General features: G+C 48.2%; 1 protein-coding gene across 1 annotated transcript in view; it reads right to left on the reverse strand.

Annotated features, from left to right (window-relative positions):
- The window catches only part of SRP72 (signal recognition particle 72), a 47,929-nt gene that overhangs the window by 12,703 nt on the left and 16,820 nt on the right, over window positions 1-18,406 (reverse strand). Inside the window, exons 9-14 of the mRNA XM_074950270.1 lie at window positions 11,124-11,255; window positions 9,080-9,208; window positions 8,015-8,087; window positions 6,116-6,180; window positions 5,156-5,251; window positions 3,471-3,574 (exon numbers count right to left, since the gene is read on the reverse strand). Of these exons, the coding sequence (XP_074806371.1) occupies window positions 3,471-3,574; window positions 5,156-5,251; window positions 6,116-6,180; window positions 8,015-8,087; window positions 9,080-9,208; window positions 11,124-11,255 (599 nt within the window). The remainder of the gene's footprint in view (window positions 1-3,470; window positions 3,575-5,155; window positions 5,252-6,115; window positions 6,181-8,014; window positions 8,088-9,079; window positions 9,209-11,123; window positions 11,256-18,406) is intronic.

The following is an 18,406-nucleotide window of genomic DNA, read 5'->3' on the forward strand; positions in this document are numbered from 1 at the left end:
GAGGCTAGGGACACCATTCCTTACCCATCCTGGCTAATAGCCATAAATGGACTTAACCTCCATGAAATTATCCAGTTCTCTTTTAAACCCTGTTATAGTCCTAGCTTTCACAACCTCCTCTGGCAAGGAGTTCCACAGGTTGACTGTGCGCTGAGTGAAGAAGAACTTCCTTTTATTTGTTTTAAACCTGCTACCCATTAATTTCATTTGGTGGCCCCTAGTTCTTATATTATGGGAACAAGTAAATAACATTTCCTTCTTCACTTTCTCCACACCACTCATGATTTTATAGACCTCAATCATATCCCCCCTTAGTCTCCTCTTTTCCAAGCTGAAAAGTCCTAGCCTCTAATCTCTCCTCATATGGGACCCCTTCCAAACCCCTAATCATTTTAGTTGCCCTTTTCTGAACTTTTTCTAATGCCAGTATATCTTTTTTGAGATGAGGGGACCACATCTGTGCGCAGTATTCAAGATGTGGGTGTACCATGGATTTATATAAGGGCAATAAGATATTCTCCGTCTTATTCTCTATCCCTTTTTTAATGATTCTTAACATCCCATTTGCTTTTTGACTGCCGCTGCAAACTGCGTGGACGTCTTCAGAGAACTACCCACGATGACTCCAAGATCTTTCTCCTGATTAGTTGTAGCTAAATTAGCCCCCATCATATTGTATGTATCATTGGGGTTATTTTTTCCAATGTGCATTACTTTACATTTATCCACATTAAATTTCATTTGCCATTTTGTTGCCCAATCACTTAGTTTTGTGAGAGCTTTTTGAAGTTCTACACAGTCTGCTTTGGTCTTAACTATCTTGAGCAGTTTAGTATCATCTGCAAACTTTGCCACCTCACTGTTTATCCCTTTCTCCAGATCATTTATGAATAAGTTGAATAGGATTGGTCCTAGGACTGACCCTTGGGGAACACCCCTCTCCATTCTGAACATTTACCATTTATTCCTACCCTTTGTTCCCTGTCTTTTAACCAGTTCTCAGTCCATGAAAGGATCTTCCCTCTTATCCCATGACAACTTAATTTACGTAAGAGCCTTTGGTGAGGGACCTTGTCAAAGGCTTTCTGGAAATCTAACTACACTATGTCCACTGCTTCCCCCTTGTCCACATGTTTGTTGACCCCCTCAAAGAACTCTAATAGATTAGTAAGACATGATCTCCCTTTAGAGAAACCATGTTGACTTTTGCGCAACAATTTATATTCTTCTATGTGTCTGACAATTGTATTCTTTACCATTGTTTCAACTAATTTGCCCGGTACTGACGTTAGACATACCGGTCTGTAACTGCCGGGATCATCTCTAGAGCTCTTCTTAAATATCGGCGTTACATTAGCTATCTTCCAGTCACTGGGTACAATAGATGATTTAAAGGACAGGTTACAAACCATAGTTAAGAGTTCCGCAATTTCACATTTGAGTTCTTTCAGAACTCTTGGGTGAATGCCATCTGGGCCCGGTGACTTGCTACTGTTAGTTAATTCCAAAACCTCCTCTAGTGACGCTTCAACCTGTGACAATTCCTCAGATTTGTCACCTACAAAAAGATGGCTCAGGTTTGGGAATCTCCCTAACATCCTCAGCCGTGAAGACTGAAGCATAGAATTCATTTAGTTTCTCTGCAATGACTTTATCGTCTTTAAGTGCTCCTTTTGTATCTTGAGTGTCCAGGGGCCCCACTGGTTGTTTAGCAGGCTTCCTGCTTCTGATGTACTTAAAAGCATTTTGTTATTAGCTTTTGAGTTTTTGGCTAGCTGATCTTCAAACTCCTTTTTCGTTTTTCTTATTACATTTTTACATTTAATTTGGCAGTGTTTATGCTCCTTTCTATTTACCTCACTAGGACTTGACTTCCACTTTTTAAAAGATGCCTTTTTATCTCTCACCGCTTCTTTTACATGGTTGTTAAGTCACGGTGGCTCTTTCTTAGTTCTTTTACTGTGTTTTATAATTTGGGGTATACATTTAAGTTGAGCCTCTATTATGGTGTCTTTGAAAAGCATCCATGCAGCTTGCAGGGAGTTCACTCTAGTCACTGTACCATTTAATTTCTGTTTAACTAACTTCCTCATTTTTGCATAGTTCCCCTTTCTGAAATTAAATGCCACAGTGTTGGGCCGTTGAAGTGATCTTCCCACCACAGGAATGTTAAATGTTATTATATTATGGTCACTATTTCCAAGTGGTCCTGTTATAGTTACCTCTTCGACCAGATCCTACGCTCCACTCAGGACTAGATCAAGAGTTGCCTCTCCCCTTGTGGGTTCCTCTACCAGCTGCTCCAAGAAGCAGTCATTTCAAGTATCGAGAAATAATGTCTCTGCATTTCATCCTGAGGTGACATGTACCCAGTCAATATGGGGATAATTGAAATCCCCCACTATTATTGAGTTATTCTGATAGCCTCTCTAATCTCCCTTAGCATTTCATCGTCACTATCACTGTTGTGGTCAGATGGTCAATAATAGATCCCTATATTCTGTTATATTCTTATTAGAGCATGAAATTACTATCCACAGAGATTCTATGGAACATGTGGATTCATTTAAGATTTTTATTTCATTTAATTCTGCATTTTCTTTCACATATAATGCCACTCTCCCCCCGCCGGCACGACCTGTTCTGTCCTTCCGATATATTTTGTATCCCGGAATGATTGTGTCCCATTGATTGTCCTCACTCCACCAGGTTTCTGTGATGCCTATTATATCAATATCCTCCTTTAACACAAGGTACTCTAGTTCACCCATCTTATTAATTAGACTTACAGCATTTGTGTACAAGCACTTTAAAAACTTGTAAATATTTATTTGTCTGCCCTTTTCTGATGTGTGAGATTCTTTATGTGAATGTTTCTCGTCTGATCTGGCCAATACTTTATCCTCTTCCATCCTCTCCTCCTGACTAAAACCTAGAGAATCTCTATCAATAGATTCTCCTCTAAGAGAAGTCTCTGTCCGATCCACATGCACCTCTGCAGCAATCGGCTTTCCCCCATCGCTTAGTTTAAAAACTGCTCTGCAACCTTTTTAATGTGAAGTGCCAGCAGTCTGCATCTGGATACAGACTGGGGAACTCCTCCCGCAGTGAATGGGTGCTGGCTGAGGACAGAAGACATGGCATCCAACATGGAAGACACAGCTTCTATCAGGATGTAACACAAAAGAACCCACAACAGATCGCAGGGCTAGGCCTGCTGGAACAGTTACTTCATCCAAGGGGTTGGACAGGGAGCACAGCTTTGACCAGAAGCCCCTTTACAATGTTTAAAAGGACGAACTATTGCCTCAGACGTCACCAAAATGCTAGCAGACGTTATCTGGCTCTAGAACCCCTGAGCAGTCCTCACGGGGACCAGGCACTGCTCATGTTTCAGTGCACAAGACAGCAGGGCCACAGCTCAGGTCCAGAAGGAAAACAAGATACCCCTCTCCCCTCCCTGAACTCACCTCCACAGCTCTTCCAGGTCGCTGATTGCTTCCTTCTTCCTCCCATACTTCAGCTTGAAGTTGGCTGCTTCCCTTATCAGCGACAAATGAACTGGAGACTTTGGCTGCAAGTCACAAGGTTCTTCAAATGAAGACATGTTTGACAGCACTTAGCAATTTAGTGATGTGGCTGCTTTGCTTCCTGATGTTACTAGAGACTGGCTCACACCAACGTGCGCTCCCCACCCAAGTGATCTGGAAGGAGAACTGAGCTGCAGGAATTTCTTCCCCGTTCCTTGAGGAAAAGGCTTGGCAGGCTGTGGCATTAAACCATTACGCATGTTAGACGGGGCTGGGAAAGGAGAAGTGGTTTGCTCACCAGCAGCTACCTGTATGAGCCTGAGGCGGAAACAGGCTGTCAGCTCATTAATACAGTACACAGATGGCTGTTACTTAATATTCATGCCTGTGTTACCTCCTGCAACCAATGCTCTGAGCCTAGCGCTGCTGGCTGGTGTAGAAGGGGGTGGGTCCACAGCTCAGTCTTTGGGTTGCGTATTTACCAGGAGTGTAAGGGGCAGGATTGCTCCTGGCCCCTGTGCACAGCCCTCACGCACTTTCCCTGCCCCTTCACACCCAGATGGTGCTAGCACAACCTAGCCCCTTGTTCGGAGACCCCTCATATGTAAGAATAATCTCCAGTTCCTCTGCCTGGTTCTTAACAAACACAGCTACTAACCCTGCCAGCAGCCCCAGAGCAACAGAATTGGGAGGAGGGGGTGAAAATGGGAAGGGGACAGGCATTTTAGCCAGCGTCTGACAATCACGGAAAACTAACAGTCTGCTGATGATGATGATTTGCAACCTGCAGTCAGCCTCGCTTAGGACATCAGCCATTTCCCCAGTGACCAGCCAAGGCATCAGATCATCAGGTAAGGAACAAGTGCAGGCAGACACATTTTGAAAAGGCAAATGTCCTTGCTGTTAGAAAACCAGGGAAGAGAGAAACAAAGGAAACAGCCAATGCCAAGGCAGCTTTGTGAGAACACTTCCCATGGGGGTCACACTTTTTCCGGCAATTCACTGTTTGCTGAAATAATTGCTACCTCCAGCCCCAAAATAACCAGGTTCCAGGAACGAATCACTAAGCCCCCAATGGAACCATCACTCCGCTCAGACAGACTCCAACTGGCTCCTTTCAGCGGCCTGACATTCCGATTAACTGAGTACAGCCAGCAGGCTGCCGGGCTGGAATCAGTCTCCCCCTCTGAAGCTCTTCTGCTCAAGCTTTTCCTTCTCCTCAAGTGCATGCAAAAAGCCAACTGACTGCTGCTGCTCCAGTGTCAACATGGGAAGAGGGACAACACTGCGATGTTCCCTCTGCTAGCCTCCAGAATCTATAACCTGACAGGCACTGGAAGAGCTGGAGAAGAGTCTGCCATTTTTCCCACACTGCAGACTTGCCATTGGTCTGAATGACAAACCTGGTGCAAGAAGCATGCCAGAGACAGAGGGAGACATGGAGTAGAATGTTCCCTGGCCCCCCATCATCTCATCAGAGGTAGTGAGCCGTTGGCAAGGAGACCGCTCCTCTCCAGGGGACAGACAGGTGGGAGCTGGACAGGAACAGCTGGTCTCCAGCAAGTTAGCAAGGGACAAAAAGTAGCTTCACCTCTCAAATGTATTGTCTGCCCTGATCTACTTGCCTGGTATCCCTGGTGCCACTGGATAGCTTGCGTGAAGACCTCAATAGCACTGTCAATGTCTTCTTCATGACTGTACATCGTCACCAATGCAGACACCTGCAAACCCCAATAACAGTCAGCGTGCAGCCACGGGACGGGCGTTACTTGTAAGTGATCATTTTAAGGTACTTTTCATGTAAACCCGTTATTAAAAGAATTGCTGAAAAAAAAGGGAATGGAACGAACTACTACAATGGAATTTGGAGGCAGCAACCGCCCCCTGGGATTATCCTCCCCAGTACAGCTAGGACATTACTGCAATGGTCGAAACAGCCCAGTAGAACTGTTTTTAAAAGGTTTCCGATCAATAGAGGATAAGGGATGAGAGAATTACTTAATTGGAAAAGCCAAGGCTCTCACACTGTTCTCTCACCACCACAATGGTCGGCAGGGCACTTGCTGCTGCTGGGGCCCTGGGGGGAGCTGGAAGGTCTTACAATATTGGCTCCTCCTTGCTTCCCACTGCTCACTGCCACATGGAGCAGCTTAAAAATGTGTTTGATACTTCCCCAACATTGCTTACTGGGCAAGCAATTCCTGTAGCTGCCCTAGGGCTGTTAAGGGAGTGCTGGAGGAAGGGGAGGCAGGTCCGTGCAACTATGAACGAGAGGGAAGCTGTCTACTCTAAAAACAAGTTTGGGGACCCTGATGCAAGTTATTACCCTTTGTCTGGCTGGCTTTCACCACAATAAGTGAGCTATCTAAAGGTCTAACATCTACTCTGAGGCATAATGCTGTTTATCAAAAATCTCAGCAATCAAGCCCCACTGTGCAAGCAGACCAGCAGACTGAGACCAACGCTGGGCACCCAGATCTGAATCTCAGCCCAGGAGTAGCTCAGGAGACAGGAAAACAGGAACAGGGAAGGAGCATGAAAAGGATGACGGTATTCTGGGTTGGTCCCTGTTAACTGCCACTCACCATGCCTGGCTTATGCTTCAGCTCTTCTATACTCCTCAAGATGATGCATGCTTTGGTGATGCTGCCTTAGAGAAAGAAGGGAGAATAATGCAATTTAAACAGCAATGCTTTCCCTGCCCCTGTTCTCCATCCTGGATCCCCCTGCCCTCAGAGTCTCCCTGGGGAAGTCAGCATACACCAACCAGCCACTACGCTCCTCTGCCTGCAGGGCCAGCTGCGAAGAGGTTTTCTCCACTATTATTCTTAAGACAACACAATCGCTGGCCATTCATGGGGAAGAAACGTCAGTCCCAAACAGTGCTCTTCTCATCCTCAGACTAAACAGCCTTTGCAGCAACCCCAGCACCTACTGGGCTTCCCACCTAAGTGTCCAGCACGCCCAAGGCTGCTACCACATGCAAAGGGCTCATCCCCACCTCCAATGCTAGAAGCAGTGGGTCCAGAGCAATGCTTTACTTCCCTATGAGAGGGAATGGAGCATCAGCAGCTGGGTGTATTCTTTACGATTTCAGAACAAACCTAAAACAGCTCTGGCCTGCCTGCTCCGACTGATGCCAGTGCAAGTTTTATCACAAACTTCAGTGAGAGCAAAGCTGGGCCAACACCAAGTGCTTTGACCCCCTCCCCATTCTCCCCACCCCACGCAGTGTGGGGCCAGATCCTACCCCTTATTTCTCCTGAATAGTCCCACCCATTGCAGGCACAATGGAGCACGGCCCATGCCAAGTACTGGATGCTGGGTAGTGCATATTTGAGGTAGCTCGAGGGGAACTTTAAAACTTGAGTGACATGCAGTCAGCAACAGCCAGCCATTTCAACACGCAGATCCCCAGGCTTTCCAGTATGCACTTCTGCAGCCACTCAGGAAAGGGTCAATCCCGCACCAACCACATTAATATGAATTCCCCTTCCCCCGCCCCCGCTGACTCTCAGTGCCCAGCTGTCCTGCTCCCTCTCTCGGGTCAGGCTGAGGCACACACATCAGCCCAGTGTCAATGTGGTGAACGCCAGCCATCAGCACAGTGCCCAGGGCTGCCCTCCACTTGTTCCACAGGCCATGCCCCCTGGGGCACACAACCCCCCACATTGCATGGACAACGCCAGGTTCAGGCAGGAGCACTGATCTCCATAGGGCACCCCTCTCGGCAAGAGGTGCCATACTATGGGATTGCAGGCATCCTTCTGAGAAGAAAGAGACAAGGAACGGGAGAAAGTCTCCTCATTTCTCACCCCCCCATCCATGGTGAAAAGAGAAGAGGCCCGCCCCTGCCAGGCTTAATTCCCCTCCCGCCCCCCCGAAAAAGGTGCCATCCCCTAATTACAGGTTTCAGAGTAGCAGCCGTGTTAGTCTGTATCCGTAAAAAGAAAAGGAGTACTTGTGGCACCTTAGAGACTAACAAATTTATTGGAGCATAAGCTTTTGTGAGCTACAGCTCGTATGCATCCGATGAAGTGAGCTGTACCTCACGAAAGCTTATGCTCTAATAAATTGGTTAGCCTCTAAGGTGCCACAAGTACTCCTTTTCTTTTTATCCCCTAATTACAATCCCTTCCCCTGGTAACTCCTCTCAGAGACACCAGAGGGGCAGGTGCAGCCCTGTCCAAGAACTAATCAAGAGAAAAATGGTTCTGGCCAAATGCAGAGTACATCTTGCTTTAATGCTGCTCATTATGAGGAGTGGAGATGTCGTCCCAGCCCTCGTGCAAGGCTGTGAAGCGCAGTGTTTGAGAAGATATTTCTAACCCGCCCTGGATGGAGCTGTCTTGCTGGGGCTCACAGCAGCAAGAGGCCACTCTCAGTCCTGGCTCTCCGGACACTAAGGCCAGCAACAAAGAATTGTGGGGTTTTTTAAACTTAGCATTAAACAAGCATTTCTCAGCACAAAAGGGCACTGGTACCTTGAGCGATTTTCAGCTGTGCCATCGTCAGCTTTATCTGCGCCGAGTTGGCAGGGCTCTGCTCCGCAAAGTCCTGAGAGCGAGAGACGCAAAGAGCATGTTCATGAACACAGCGCATCAGCCATGGCCCGGGCCCATTTTAAAACCAACTTCAGAAAGAAAAGCTCGACTGTGTCATTTGAATAGACAGGGAGGGAGCCAGTTCGAGTGGAACCACGCCACCCAGAGTCCTGAATTGCTTCCATGGTCTGTCACTCCTCCCACAGTGCCATCCCATTCCACCACAAGCAAGTCCCAGGGTCCATGCCCTCACCACACACAGTAGCTGCTCCCTCTAGGCAAGCAGCTGGCAAGTGCAGTGTCCCAGGTGACGCCTGACACCAGGACCAAGGCCTTGTTTACATAAGGAAGCTGTACCTGTTTAAGTAAACCAGTTTAAAGTGCCATGTGAACACGACTTCAGTTTAAAACCAGCTTATTTCAATTTAGCAGAGGTTGAGTAGGAACAGGGCACTCTGAAACCGAAGTGTCCGCAGAGTCTTTAGCACCGGTTTAAACCCCAATTTTAAGTAAACCAGTGCAACCTGTGCATGTAGATGAGGCCAGAGAAGGGCTGGAGAAGGAATGTGGCCACCACCACCCTTTGGGATGAGAGGCCAGAAGTGAAGTCCTGCCTTCCAGAGGAGCACAGCCCCAGGCACCAGCGCCCACCATGTCCCTGTGGGAAGGAAAAGCAGCCCTGGCACCACCGCCATAGTGAAGGGGGTCATGTCCAAATGGGGGTCTCCCTTTACAGAAAGAACACACCCTTCATGATCAGAGCATGGGCGTGTCCATGTCTCTCCCCACAGACCAGTCACTGCATCCTCACTACTGAGCCCTGCGTAAGCCACATCCATTACACAACGCAATGACCACTGCGGGTGGTTGAGCTAACATCCACTTCTGCAGTGCCCAGTGTTGCAGGACTATTAATTGCCCCTTGTACCAACTCCATCTGTCAGGTTCCAGTGCAGGGAACAGCGCTCCGCTCTCCTGGCCAGCAGGAGGAGATCAGTCACCCACCTGTAGGAGCTCAATTGCCCCCGCATGCTGCTTCTCTCGACAGAGCTGGGCAGCCTGGATTAGCACGGGCAGCAGGTGCTCGGGGTTCTGGGACTGTAAACTTGCTGACAGCTTGCGGCACTGATCTGCCTAAGGGACACAATGGAACGTTTTCCTCAGTATTAGTGGATAGTTAGTGCAACTGTGCAAACCCCACAGAGAGAACAGGGCGAAGGGGCTAGTGGGGCCAGACGCTGCCTGCCATCAGTGGGGAATGGGACGTGGTGGCAGGGGAGGCTGTGGAAACAGGTAAAGTCACTGGCCCAAGGAGATTCTGACCCACGACTCCCACATGGCAGGGCCTTTGGGTGATAACTACAGCCATCACTCTGCACTCCTCTACATCTCTCCTACGCAACACTCAGTGGGCAGGCAGCTGGTTACTACACTGGCCAGAGCCACCTCATTACGCCCTTGTGCTCCTCCTGCCAGTTTGTTACATCTGCCTAGACGCTCAGGCTGCAAGCAGTGTGGGGGCAGAGACAGCCTTATGTGCATCCAGTGCCTAGTTCAATCAGCATCAGAGCCTGTAGGTGCTACTGCAATAATAAATACATTATCTGGGAAGAGACTCTCCAAGTGAGGCACTGTGCAGGCCACCATCATATGAATTCTTCCCAAAAGTTCTCCCTTGTTTTTCCACCAGAATGTCTGTGTGGAAGATGGAGGAGCTAGACGCACACACGGGAGTGGAGTCTGATTTTACAGGAAATGGAAGGGGAACCATGTGAAAATGCCCAGCACACCTCTTCTACCAGATACTGTAATAGACAAAGGATAAATCTCAGTTTCTGTGTACATGCAGCTCCAGGTATTTATTTCTTGCTAGAGTGGCTCAGAATCTCCCTCACTACAGGACCACACCGAAAGCTGCCATCAGCAGCCAGCGTGTAAGCCCATGAAGTGTCTGTACAGGTAGGTCTCTGTGGTCTAGAAAACAGACAGTATTTTTTGTTAGTTATTTAGACTTCTACAAAGCTCACGCCTCCAAAGCGCTGAGCTTCATGGACCCGATATTAGTACCAAATCCATTATTCCTGTGTTTTCATTTTGGCAATGGATATTATTGGTCCTTGTTAACAAGAACAGCGGTATGCACATGTCCTCATGTATAGCAATGCACAATTTCTTCTCAACCTGTAGATACCCAGCCAATACTATTTTAACCAACAATACGTTTACCAGGACAGTCACATGACGTTTCCCTGATAGGTATTAAACATTATGGGCCAGACTTTTTTTTTTTTAAATGCTCATCTCCGATTTAGGCACCTAAATGAATTGGCCAGATCATCAAAAGGCCTCAGCAAAAAGATTATTCTCAATAGGAGCTGCTGGGTGCTGAGCACTTCTGAAAAATCTAGCATCTCTGGATAACATCCTGACTATTTTGAGGGGGAAAGAACAGTCTATGGAAATCTAACTAGCTCAATTCCTCACATATTAGGAATGGCAATATACAAAAACCTGTAGGAGAACGCTTCAACCTCGCTGGACACACAATAGCAGATGTAAAGGTCGCCATCCTCCAGCAAAAAAACTTCAGGACCAGACTTCAAAGAGAAACTGCTGAGCTTCAATTCATTTGCAAATTTGACACCATCAGCACAGGATGAAACAAGGACTGTGACTGGCTAGCCAACTACAAAAGCCGTTTCTCCTCCCTTGGTGTTCACACCTCAACTGCTAGAAGAGGGCCTCATCCTCCCTGATTGAACTAACCTCATTATCCCTAGCCTGATTCTTGCTTGCATATTTATACCTGCCTCTGGAAATTTCCACTACATGCCTCCGATGAAGTGGGTATTCACCCACGAAAGCTGTTGCTCCAATATGTCTGTCAGTCTATAAGGTGCCACAGGACTCTTTGCCGCTTCTGCAGATCCAGACTAACATGGCTACCCCTCTGATACTTAACTAGCTCAACTGGATTACATTTCTGCTTAATTAAACTCCTGTGACTGGTTGTAAATCTGTACCCAGCAGACACAGGACAGTTCTCTACCTGATTGGTGTACATAGCCAGTAAAGCTTTGTTGAATTCGATGGCCTGGAGCTGTTTCTTGGAGAGTTTGTGCTCCACGCCTTCTGCATTGGTCAATTTCACCTTTTTCTTTGAGTCAAAGACATTTTGGTCCTGTAGGAAACAAAACCAAGATCAAGCCAAGTTCTACTATCTTAATTAAATGGTGATCGCTATCTAGCCCTCCCCACACCACATGCACAATGTGCCATGAACACCCACAGGCATGTGTTTCTGCCTTGTTTGCCAGCACTGGGCAGCATAAAAAACACGAGAGAGGAGCCGACGAGGCACGGTGACTGGGAGGGAAATAAGATAAGAGAGCATAGCGTGGTTAAGTATCTATATAGCCTCCATTATGGTGCTACCTGAGCACCTGACAACCTTTGTCGTCTTTATCCTCAACACCCCTGTGAGGTAAGACCATATTGTTATCCCAATCGTATAGATGGGGAACTGAGGCACACAGATTTGCCTTAGGTTGCAAAAGGAGTTTGTGGTAGAGCAGGGACAGAACCTGGGTCTCCTAAGTCAGCACCCTTCCCTCTGGGCCACATATTCTGATTCTCCCCTCGCTATTTTCCACCATAAAAACATATTAAAAGTATGTAACTAGCCAAATCCTGACTTATAGAAATAGTATTTGCCTCCTAGAGCAAAGCCTGGCTCACCTCCTGTGAAAGAAACAAGACCTTGATAACTGCTGATACACATCAATCAGTGTTTATGCTTGTTTGTTCTCTTGCAAGACTGGCTTTGAAGTTCTCACTGGTTTCTTATTACAAGAAGAGTTCACTCACTTGACAATAAAAAACACAAATTAACCAGAGTGGCAACCCTTTGGGAATGTTGCATTATTTAGGTATTTATATGACTTCCTGTGAGATACATACAGAGAAGAGCGTTAGAAGGGGCTGAACTGGGCCAGTGTGCGAGAGCTCAGCGAGTCAATACTTTCCCCTGGAGGCTGTGTCTCACGTTCCAGAGTTTTCACTTAAAAAGAAATCAGGCCTCTAGTGCTTATGGCTGTGAAGAACATTTCCCAAACGTGAACCAAGTGTAAACTGGAGCTGTGATACGTAACTAAGGCCTGGTCTACACTACGTGCTTAGCTCAACAAAAGGCAGTTTACATTGACCTAGTTGTGCACGTGTCTACACTCAAATTGGTCTCCCACCAATGAAAGCACCCCATTACGCTGACATAGTAACACCTCTGCCCCCCAAGCAGGGGAGACCCACAGTCGATGTGCTTAAGTCGACGCAATGCAAAAGGTAGACTCTGCATTAGTTACATTGACCCTAACTGTCCTCCACCAGGTGTCCCGCAATGCTCCACACTGACCACACTGGTTACCATTGTGAGATCCACTGCACAGGGGTCATGGAGACCAGAAGCCCCTTCCCTATAAAGCCTGGCGAATTTTTGAAATTCCTTTTTCTCATTGCCCAGCTTGGTGAGCACACTTAGCAGCTCTCCACTGTTGAGTGGAGCTCCCCAACTAACCATGCCAAGTGCACACTCCAGCCTGGAGCAGACAGGAGATATTGGATCTCGTGGGCTGATGGGGAGAACAGGCTGCGCAGACACAGCTCCAATCCAGCCACAGAAACGTGGACATCTACGAGCAGATTGCTTGGGGGAAGCAGGAGGAGGGGCACGACAGGGACAACAGCAGTGCCATGTGAAAGCAGGCCAGTGAGGCCAACAGTCAATGTGGGGCTGAGCCGCAGACCTATCACTTTTACAAAGAGCTACATGCCATCCTCAGACCCCACCACCACCCCCTACAGCACTATGGCTACCTCTGAGGACCCCGAGCCACAGGTCCCTGCTGTGAAAAGTGAGGAAGAGGAGTATGGAGTCAGGTGACCGGTGGGATCCACCTGCGCAGAGAGCCAGGACCTGTTTTTGACTTCGCTGCCGTCCAGCCAGTTCCACCAGCAGAGCACAGGTGAGCCTGATGCAGGGGAAGGCACCTCAGGTAGGTGCGTAGATAACTTTTCCATTACAGGGATGGCATCCCCAAAATGGCAGGACACAACTGTTGACTTTTCATTACTTTACTGGTGCTAGAAGAGGGTGTGGCACAACCAAGAGAGGTAGAGTTGCTACCTGCTTTTCATTCCCCTCGTTAGGCCAAGGGGGCCAAGTGGAGCAGTCTGTTTATGTGCACCGGCATGTCTCGTGAATCCTCCATCAAAATCTCGATGAAACTTTCATGGAGGTGTCTGCACTCCCCTGCTGAAGGTTTCTAGAGAAGGCAGCCTTATTTCTTCCGCCGCGGTGGGACACTTTCCCATGCCAGTCAGTGATAACTTCAGCAGGCGACATTGGAGTGCACAGGTTAGCAGCATATGAACCCTGGTGGCTTTGGGACCCTAGCAGCAGCTTTGCTCTCTCTGCCTTTGTTACACTCACGAGTGAGAGATCAGCTAAAATCACCCCTGCCTGTAGGAAATGGTGCCAGTGCTCAGTGCCATTGCCCTGTGCCAAGAGAATCATGCCAGTGAGCAATTCCCTCCGCATTTCCCCAACCCCAGTGGGCCATACTCACCAGGGCTGGTGCTGCGAGTGGGGCTATGCACGAGCAATCCCAATCCCAAGCGAGAATGCAGAGCTTACAACGTTAGGGGAGCAGGGGGAGTGAGTTCAGCAGCAGTAGTTTCGCTCTCTGTAGTGAATGTGCTGACAATGTACCGCTGTGTGTTGTATCTTCAGCTGCTGCCACTGTGGCCTTCAGGGTCTCCCTCCCACACCCACAGAACACCTAAGCCAGATAAGGAGGAGAAAGAAGAGGACTCGGGATGACACGTTCAATGAGACCCTGCAAGCCAGCGCTGCATCGGACCACGAGCACAGGGCCTGGAGGATGAACATTGCGGACAGCCTGGAGAAGGAAAGAGTGGAGAGGAGACAGGCCCAGGAGTCCCAGCAGGAAAAGGAGAGGGAGAGGCACCAAGACATAATGGAGAGATTCTCAGACAGCAAACACAGATGCTGCAGACTCTGCTGGACCTGCAGGTTCAACAAGCCCGAGCTTGCCTCCCTCTGCAGACCATTGCAAACTCAATAGCGGGACCTTCCCATTAATCTCCCCCTAACATTCCACATGGCATCGGGGTCACTGCACTACCCCTACCACTCCGCCCTGGGGGACACTGAAGACAACTGCAACGTCACAGACCCAGGCCTTTGAAAGCCACCGTTGGTGTACGTGTAGCTGAAATGGATGTGCATGTTCTTTTCCCTTCAAAAGTTCTGTGCTCTTAATTTATCACGTTTTTATTAGGTTTTTAAAGTATTTGTTTTAAAATTGCATGGGGATGGGGTTGCACTGAATTTTGTTACAGAATAAAATTATTTTGAACATAATTATTTCACAATACATGCAGCAGAATGCTCAGCAATTCTGAAACCCATCAATTTCCTGTTACTGCATAATGTCACACAACTCGGATTCAGTCACAATTAAAATTCATAGGTAGACTGACAACGTTACAGCAATCACCACAGGATTCCTACTAGGCCACAGGAGCACACCACCACTCACTACTCTCGCTCACTATTAAAATGGTCTTTCAAAATCTCGTTGAACTGCATAGCTCCATGTTGAGCTCTTTTAATAGCCCTTGTAGCCGGCTGTTCAAACTCAGCAAACAGCCACTCCACCTCCACCATCCACCCCCGCAAAAACGTTTCCCTCTTTGCTTCATATATATCATGCAGGACACAGCTGGCAGCTATAACCATTGGGGTATTTTTCTCACTGAGATCCAATCTTGTGAGTAAATACAACCAGCTGCCCTTCAATCAATCATTCCGTCATTCTGCACCTGCCGAGCAGGGAATTGAACCATTCCTTGGTGCTGTCAAGGTGGCCAGCGTACAGCTTCATCGGCCAGGAGAGTAAGGGGGAGGCTGGGTCGCCCAGGATCATGAGTGGTATCTCAACATTCCCTGTGGTAATCCATCTACCAGGAAAAAGTCCCTGCTTGTGGTTTTCTGAACAGTCCTGTGTTCTTAAAGATACAAGTGTCACGCATCTTCCCTGACCAGCCAACAGTGATGTCAGTGAAGCATCCCCAGTGATCCACCAATGCTTCCATAACCATAGAAAAGTAACCCTTTCTTATGATGTACTCAGTGGCTGCGAACCAGCTGAGCAGCGAACAGCAGAGCAGCTAACAAAAGGAGATTGCCTGGGAGTTCGCCTAGGGAGAGCCCACTGAGGCTTATATCTTGCCGGATTCTCTAAGTACTACAACTCCTGAAGAAGCTCGTAGAAGGAAGGTAATATGGATGGGGGGTGTTCAGCTGTTGTGACCTGCACTGGATGTGCTATGTTTGTCTTTCTTCCACAGGACAGATGCGACTTTGTCTGTACAAAGTGCAAGCTGGTCTCCATACTGGAAGAGAAGGTTCAAGGTCTGGAGCAACAGGTATCGACCCTGCGTTGCATAAGAGAAACTGAAGATTTCCTGGACGGATGTCAGGATAGGCTTCTACAGGCACAAGGTTCTGAAGATTCAGAGCAGGCTGCGCAGCGGGGACAGAAGGACGGTGAAGAAATTTGGCATCATGTGACCTCCAGAAGAAAAAAGGGGAACGTCCATGTACCAGCAGGGCAGATACAGGTAAATAACCGTTTTCATGTTCTCTCCACAGGTACTAATGTGGAGAGTGGACCAGATGATACGTCTGAGGGAAGGGAGCAGAAAGAGACTCCGCCGATTGGAAGGCATGGGATGCACTGTCCTAGGGTTGGGGGTTCCACGACCACCGCTCCCAAGAGAAGGAGGCAGGTGATGGTGGTCGGGGACTCTCTCCTCAGGGGGACTGAGTCATCTATCTGCCGCCCCGACCGGGAAAACCGAGAAGTCTGCTGCTTGCCAGGAGCTAAGATTCGCGATGTGACGGAGAGATTGCTGAGACTCATCAAGCCCTCAGATCGCTACCCCTTCCTGCTTCTTCACGTGGGCACCAATGATACTGCCAAGAATGACCTTGAGCGGATCACTGTGGACTACGTGGCTCTGGGAAGAGGTTTGAGGTGCCAGTGGTGTTCTCGTCCATCCTCCCCATGGAAGGAAAAAATCCACCTGCGTAGAGACCGTCGAATCGTGGAAGTCAACGAATGGCTACGCAGGTGGTGTCAGAGAGAAGGCTTTGGATTCTTTGACCATGAGATGGTGTTCCAAGAAGGAGGAGTGCTAGGCAGAGACGGGCTCCACCTAACCAAGAGAGGGAAGAGCATCTTCGCAAGCAGGCTGGCTAACCTAGTGAGGAGAGCTTTAAACTAGGTTCACCAGGGGAAGGAGACCAAAGCCCTGAGGTAAGTGGGGAAGTAGGATACCAGGAGGAGGCACGAGCAGGAGCGTGTGAGAGGGGAGGGCTCCTGCCTCATACTGAGAAAGAGGGGCGATCAGCAGGTTACCTCAAGTGCCTATATACAAATGCACGAAGCCTGGGAAGCAAGCAGGGAGAACTGGAAGTCCTGGCACAGTCAAGGAATTATGATGTGATTGGAATAACAGAGACCTGGTGGGATAACTCACATGACTGGAGTACTGTCAAGGATGGATATAAGCTGTTCAGGAAGGACAGACAGGGCAGAAAAGGTGGGGGAGTTGCACTGTATGTAAGAGAGCAGTATGACTGCTCAAGTATGAAACTGCAGAAAAACCTGAGAGTCTCTGGATTAAGTTTAGAAGTGTGAGCAACAAGGGTGATGTCGTGGTGGGAGTCTAGTATAGACCACCGGACCAGGGGGATGATGTGGACGAGGCTTTCTTCCGGCAACTCGCAGAAGTTACTAGACTGCAGGCCCTGGTTCTCATGGGAGACTTCAATCACCCTGATATCTGCTGGGAGAGCAATACAGCGGTGCACAGGCAATCCAGGAAGTTTTTGGAAAATGTAGGGGACAATTTCCTGGTGCAAGTGCTGGAGGAACCAACTAGGGGCAGAGCTCTTCTTGACCTGCTGCTCAGAAACCGGGAAGAATTAGTAGGGGAAGCAAAAGTAGATGGGAACCTGGGAGGCAGTGACCATGAAATGGTCGAGTTCAGGATCCTAACACAAGGAAGAAAGGAGAGCAGCAGAATACAGACCCTGGACTTCAGAAAAGCAGACTTTGACTCCCTCAGGGAACTGATGGGCAAGATCCCCTGGGAGAATAACATGAGGGGGAAAGGAGTCCAGGAGAGCTGGCTGTATTTTAAAGAATCCTTATTGAGGTTACAGGGACAAACCATCCCGACATGTAGAAAGAATAGTAAATATGGCAGGCGACCAGCTTGGCTTAACAGTGAAATCCTTGCTGCTCTTAAATACAAAAAAGAAGCTTACAAGAAGTGGAAGATTGGACAAATGACCAGGGATGAGTATAAAAATATTGCTCGGGCTTGCAGGAGTGAAATCAGGAAGGCCAAATCACACCTGGAGTTGCAGCTAGCAAGAGATGTTAAGAGTAACAAGAAGGGTTTCTTCAGGTATGTTAGCAACAAGAAGAAAGTCAAGGAAAGTGTGGGCCCCTTACTGAATGAGGGAGACAACCTAGTGACAGAGGATGTGGAAAAAGCTAACGTACTCAATGCTTTTTTTGCCTCTGTCTTCACGAACAAGGTCAGCTCCCAGACTACTGCACTGGGCAGCACAGCATGGGGAGAAGGTGACCAGCCCTCTGTGGAGAAAGAAGTGGTTTGGGACTATTTAGAAAAGCTGGATGAGCACAAGTCCATGGGGCCAGATGCGTTGCATCCGAGAGTGCTAAAGGAGTTGGCGGATGTGATTGCAGAGCCATTGGCCATTATCTCTGAAAACTCATGGCGATCGGGGGAGGTCTCAGATGACTGGAAAAAGGCTAATGTAGTGCCCATCTTTAAAAAAGGGAAGGAGGAGGATCTGGGGAACTAGACGCTAGTCAGCCTCACCTCAGTCCCTGGAAAAATCATGGAGCAGGTCCTCAAGGAATCAATTCTGAAGCACTTAGAGGAGAGGAAAGTGATCAGGAACAGTCAGCATGGATTCACCAAGGGCAAGTCATGCCTGACTAATCTAATTGCCTTCTATGACGAGATAACTGGTTCTGTGGATGAAGGGAAAGCAGTGGACGTGTTGTTCCTTGACTTTAGCAAAGCTTTTGACACAGTCTCCCACAGTATTCTTGCCAGCAAGTTAAAGAAGTATGGGCTGGATGAATGGACTATAAGGTGGACAGAAAGCTGCCTAGATTGTCGGGCTCAACGGGTAGTGATCAATGG

Source organism: Natator depressus, chromosome 4 (assembly GCF_965152275.1).
Source record: "Natator depressus isolate rNatDep1 chromosome 4, rNatDep2.hap1, whole genome shotgun sequence".
Classification (NCBI taxonomy): Eukaryota; Metazoa; Chordata; order Testudines; family Cheloniidae; genus Natator; species Natator depressus.